General features: G+C 36.2%; 2 protein-coding genes across 2 annotated transcripts in view; both read right to left on the minus strand.

Moving 5' to 3' along the window:
• Positions 1-5,300, minus strand: part of LOC107045062 (rho guanine nucleotide exchange factor 7) — a 157,063-nt gene that overhangs the window by 89,637 nt on the left and 62,126 nt on the right. Inside the window, exons 4-5 of the mRNA XM_015267189.2 lie at positions 4,995-5,222; positions 4,151-4,351 (exon numbers count right to left, since the gene is read on the minus strand). Coding sequence (XP_015122675.1) covers positions 4,151-4,351; positions 4,995-5,222 — 429 coding nt within the window. The remainder of the gene's footprint in view (positions 1-4,150; positions 4,352-4,994; positions 5,223-5,300) is intronic.
• LOC107045063 lies at positions 2,354-4,140 on the minus strand. The gene is made up of 2 exons (XM_015267191.1): positions 3,626-4,140; positions 2,354-3,514 (listed from the first exon to the last, which is right to left on the minus strand). Exons 1-2 carry the CDS (start codon positions 4,031-4,033, stop codon positions 2,666-2,668), a joined length of 1,257 nt encoding a protein of 418 aa, XP_015122677.1. The 5' UTR covers positions 4,034-4,140; the 3' UTR covers positions 2,354-2,665.

Genomic DNA, 5,300 nt, shown 5'->3' on the forward strand with positions numbered 1-5,300 from the left:
AAACAACAACAAAACGAAAAACCCGCAGAAGACAGTAATCGTGATGTAAATAATTCATCAGTGCATGTTGGAACTTGTCGTCGAAGAGAGTGGAGAATTTCTCCGTATTGTAAAAATGTAAAAATGTGAAAATATAAAATGTTGTCGTTATAGAAGAATAAAAATTGTTTTTTTCCCATACTTTTTCGTTGGTGGAAAGCACAGTGTGTTGTTAAGAAAAGATTTATAGTCGTATCAATAGTCCATTCTATCTAGCAGAACAGAAAATGTCTATTGACAAACCCGTAACGTAGTAGAAATAATGCAACTCTCCTAAACGACAGACAAACGTAAAAATTTCGAAGAAAAATTTTTTTCGGAGCATTCTTTTTCTCTTACATGATGGCGTACTCTTTTGCCATCATATATGAACAAAGAATAATAGTTGACAGACTGATTTCTTTGAAAAAAACCGATGGATCTCCCCTAAAAACTGGAAAACTCAAAAATTTCGAAAAACAAAAAATTTCCGGTACATTGCTTCGCTCTTCCATTATGGCATATTTTTTTCATATCATATAAGGACATCCTCTATCATAAAATAGTTATTTTCATCACAAGGTCCACAAAGTATTTTCTGACGAATGTGGCTTTATGCCGAGCCGAAGGCGAGGCCTATAATCACATTCGTCAGAAAATACTTTTGGACCGTGTGATGAATGCAATTTTTCATCAGAAGGCCCGTAAACCGCGATCAAACCGAGCGAAGCGAGGTTAGAATCGCGGTTTACCGGGTCTTCTCACGAAAAAAATATTTCGATCGAATATCGAGGGGCCCTAGAGTGAAAAAAACCGGTCTAGGAGCTTCTTGACGGCTCTGAAATATTTTTTATCTTGAAGTATGAGAAAAAACGAAAATTTTCTTTTTTTATTTATCAAAATCGGATGCTCTATTCAGAAGTAATGATTGTTTGAAAATTTCAAGTTTCGTAATGATTATCTCAGAAACAAAAAGTGGCAGGGTAATGAAATTTTGCATGATCACTGGCTATATGTTGTAGTTCAAAATGCACCTACTCAATGATTTTTCCTAGACAAAAAAAAATCCGGTGTGGCTGAGTTGACATGGAATGTCCCTCCTGTATTTTTTTCCGGCTTTCTTCTCAGTTAAAACATTCACAAAATTTGAACTCCTCTGCAAAATTCCACGCACAGTTCAAATCTACTGCGCATACCGCATACCGCATAATATAATATAAAATATAAACCTCGGACATTTAATCTTAAGGAAACGTATCACAAATTTGCAGACTAATTCAAAAAGTTGGACAAATAACAATAACCCATAATGCAAAATTCGTTTTGTATAAAAGTTGAACAAAGAATATAATAATTCATAATCATAATGTATCATACTTCTTTGTTTGTTTAGTAAAAAAAGTCAATCAGTTTATTGATTTATCTTTTGTTTTCAAGATTTTATGAACTGTTGGACTTTTTCTATAAATAAAAGTAAAAAAAAAATCAAATTGTATTGTTTGAGAGTTCTCGGAGGGTAGCTTTGAATATTCAAATTGCGCGGTAAAGCGACGCACCTCCCTGACCTTCTCTCTCAACGCTGTCAAGTTTAAGCGTCATTTTCACGAAAACTCAGGATTTACGTTGTAACTTTCGACAAAATTATATGGATATATTCCTAGGTCTTAGAGGGTGTGATATTGCAAGCATTTATATTGTTTGTACATTGTCGATGATTTTTAAAAATTAGTCGAAAAGTGAGTGCCATTTGACGCTTTACAAATGATTTATTTCAATAATTTTTCCAAAAAAGTCTAAATTGTTGATATTAACGGGACTTCATGGGTATATTTCTAATACACCCATAAGTACATTTCCTTCTATTCCCATTTAACTTACTGCGGAAGTACTATAACCCTTAAGTGCTCGCCCTTTTTAGCATCTCATTCGCTCAACAGTGGAGACCTATAGGTTGCATATGATTTAGTGAGGATTCCCTCACGATGCGACCACTTAAGGGTTAAAATGAAAGAAGTAAAAGTGTTTTGTTTGAATAAAATGAAATTGACGTAAGTGTGGTAATACGTTACTTACACGTCTTTGCTTTTAACGAGACGATGTATTATTAGGGGAGGGTGGGGTAAAATGGACACTTGAGACTTTTTTAAAATAATTTATAATTCAGAAACAAATTTATCAATTGAGCTCAGTGTAGGCTCGTCACAAAGGAAACGAATTGTTCTTTGTACCGAAAAAAAAGATTAAATTTCATCAACATTTCAACCCCTCATTAACATTAAAAAAAAAGTCAAAAGTGTCCGTTTTACCCCACCCTCCCCTACTATCAATCCTCAATTTTAACCTAACGAACTCTCAACTAAAATCCAAGGATTTTATATTAAAAATTTCGTCTACAATTTTCCAATTACTAATTCCATCCGTGCATACCGACAAATCAAATATGAAATCTCTCGATGCATCAAAAGATAAATAAGGATTGATTAAAGTCACGCAACTTAATATATAATAACCGAATCGTTTCCCACATTATTCTGTCGCTCATAAATATTCTTGTTAGTACTCAAACAAAAATAGAATATAGCAGAAAGCATAACTTCTCATAACATGGCTGTAGGCTACAAGCATGGATGAAATATTTGTACTATCATCAATTCTCTATTAGTAATGCGATGTCTGTTGGGTATGCAATCATAAATAAATCGCATTCAATCGATGATGATGAATATTTTAAAAAATGAGTTGTACGAAATTTGAAAACTAGAAAACTATAACAGCCATGCCATGGAAGCTTGCCTTGTTTCGTGCCCTCATCAATAGGTATGGTTTTCTTGAGCCACCAGTGAGCATAAAGTCCGGAGGTATAAACTGGTGCAGTGTGAACTTGACCGACAGAGATGGCATTTGGATAACGATGAATCTTCCCATGTTTATTCGAAATATTTTGGTGCTCAAGGAGAATTGGAGTAGTGAAACGGGTCTTATCCATTTCATTTTTAGCTGGTAAAGTATTTTCTTTGGAACAGTCTTCATCATCTTTATTCTCGTCTCCACCTCTATTAATATTTTCATCAATTTGGAGGAGTTCGAGGTTCTCTCTGCCATCTTCATCATTATTACTAAGAAATCTCATATACCCCTCGTCGATCCTTTTAAACTTTGGATCAATAGTTCCGCTCATTGACGTATAAATTTTAAACATATTCTGGATACTTTCAGCAGACTGATGACTCTGCCTAGGAGTCGAGTCAAACGGCGAGGTACAGATGCACTGATGCTCAAATTTATTCTCATCATTCTCGCTCTCACTGTGTGACATTTGTGCACGCTCAGCGTATTTGTTTCTTCCTCTTGCATAACATCTGTAATTTAATTCCGATGATGTCATATGGCAACTGTCAGCCATGCCCGAATCTGAAGAATGGACGCTAGTGACTGGTAATGAAAGAGTCTCCAAAGTATCATTTAGTAGCCCAGCGTTTTCACGAATGGTAGTCAACTGTAAGGGAAAGCGACCTATGTGAATGAAATCTGAACTTTTGGTAGAGGTAGTGGAGATGATTCGTGGCTTGAGGGACTCCCAATTGCTTAATAATGAATAAGGCTCAACCTTGCTGTATTCTTTAGATATTTCATTAGATGAAGAAAAGGGGATTGTTGCTAGAACGACGTTTCTACACCGCAAGTGTTGAAGATTTGTGACCCGAGAGGTAGAAGAGAATTCTCCAGACAAACTGTGATGGTTTTGGAAGATCCTAGACTTCGAAATACTTGAGCCCAAGTTTCCAAGAGAGGAGAGCGTTCTTGCCAGTGGTGAGTGTGCTGGATATTTGCCAACATCGTTTCTGCTCGCATAACTGACGTCCAGCATCACTGAGGATTTTAACATCACTCTCTGTTTCATTTCAGGCATCTGAAGCCTAGCACTATTCTCGTCCTCAGAATCATCACTGTGTCTCGGGTATATCACGTATGTAACCGTACACTTTCTCATTTTCACGTCAGTGAAATCTGGCATGTAGACGTATTGGGAGTAAAGTAGTTTCTTGACGAGTTCGGGGTGGATTATTTTTTTTCGTACCAGTTTAGCGTAAAATCTTGATAACCGAGAGTACGGGTGGGATCTATAACTCACATGCAAAATCGTCGGAGAACGGAGAAGACCTGAAGAGGAGTGGTCCTGGCTCAGAAGGTCGATCCATTGTTGGCGTTCTTCTCGGTTGTTACAGAGGACCGTAATGCTCTCGATGAAGGGACCCGAGATTTCGAAGGCGATTTTTGAATCCTCAGGATCGTCGATCAAGGTGATGTCGATGCCAGTTAAGGGAAGTTTACCCTGAAAATCGAATGGTTGCTTAATTTTTTCTCCCATGCTTTTAGGAAACAAGATCTATGCGCGCGCTCTCACGCCCGCTGATCTATTCATTTGTTGAAATGAAGAAATGGAATTCATTGAATTTCATTTTCTCATGAATACCTTATAAATATTGATAATGAATCAAAGAGAATTCGACTAATGATTGAACTGAATAGCGAAGTAGAGTAAAAGAATCTATAAAGAATTTTTCATTTTCAATTAATTATCTTCAATTTTTTTAATAATCGGTCTCCATAAAAGGACAGAATTTATTAGTTTCACCGGTGATATATATATATATATATATATATATATATATATATATATGTGAAATCTATATACTATATATATATGACGTGAAAAAAAACATTTACCACTGAAGAATTTGAAGTTATGTCACTGAAGAATTTGAAAATGCCGCGTGTTTTTTTTTGTGACTACCTTCGTGTCACATATTGACCAATCAGAATTAAGGATTAGCGGTCAGGCAGTTTCGAGATATTTCGATATAAAACAACTTTACGTTTCTTTCATCTTTAGTAAATAAGATTAGCTGAATTGTCAGAGTATTAATGGAAATGTCGGGAGGGGGAAGTGGGAGAAGGAGATAGAGCAGCCGTACCTCGTAAATAAAAGAGCTCATGCGAGAGCTCGTGCTGAGCATCAGTAGCGTCGTAGGGAAAAGCACGAAGTATCTATCGCGCCGATCAGCACCCACTGCTATTGCAACGGGTCCGACATACAAAATTTCACCAAGGGCGTCAAGTTCTTCTCCTTCCCAACCCTTTATCCCACTAGTGAGGACTTGGAGAGCTAATTCCCTCTGCTTGCGAGTGTAGTTGCATTGTTCCTGTGGAAAAATTGTGATTATGGTGTAGAATATATATATATATATATATATATATATATATATATATATATATATATA

This window comes from Diachasma alloeum, unplaced genomic scaffold, assembly GCF_001412515.2.
Source record: "Diachasma alloeum isolate Michigan unplaced genomic scaffold, Dall2.0 Dall_scaffold_00868, whole genome shotgun sequence".
Lineage (NCBI taxonomy): Eukaryota > Metazoa > Arthropoda > Insecta > Hymenoptera > Braconidae > Diachasma > Diachasma alloeum.

Bases quoted from the DNA above. Each gene is read 5' to 3' on its own strand.
- LOC107045063 (XM_015267191.1), bottom strand. From the start codon at position 4,033: ATGCCAGATTTCACTGACGTGAAAATGAGAAAGTGTACGGTTACATAC. The intron at 3,515-3,625 runs GTTGAGCCTTAT...TTTCCCTTACAG, and splicing joins TATCTAAAGAATACAGCAAG to TTGACTACCATTCGTGAAAA.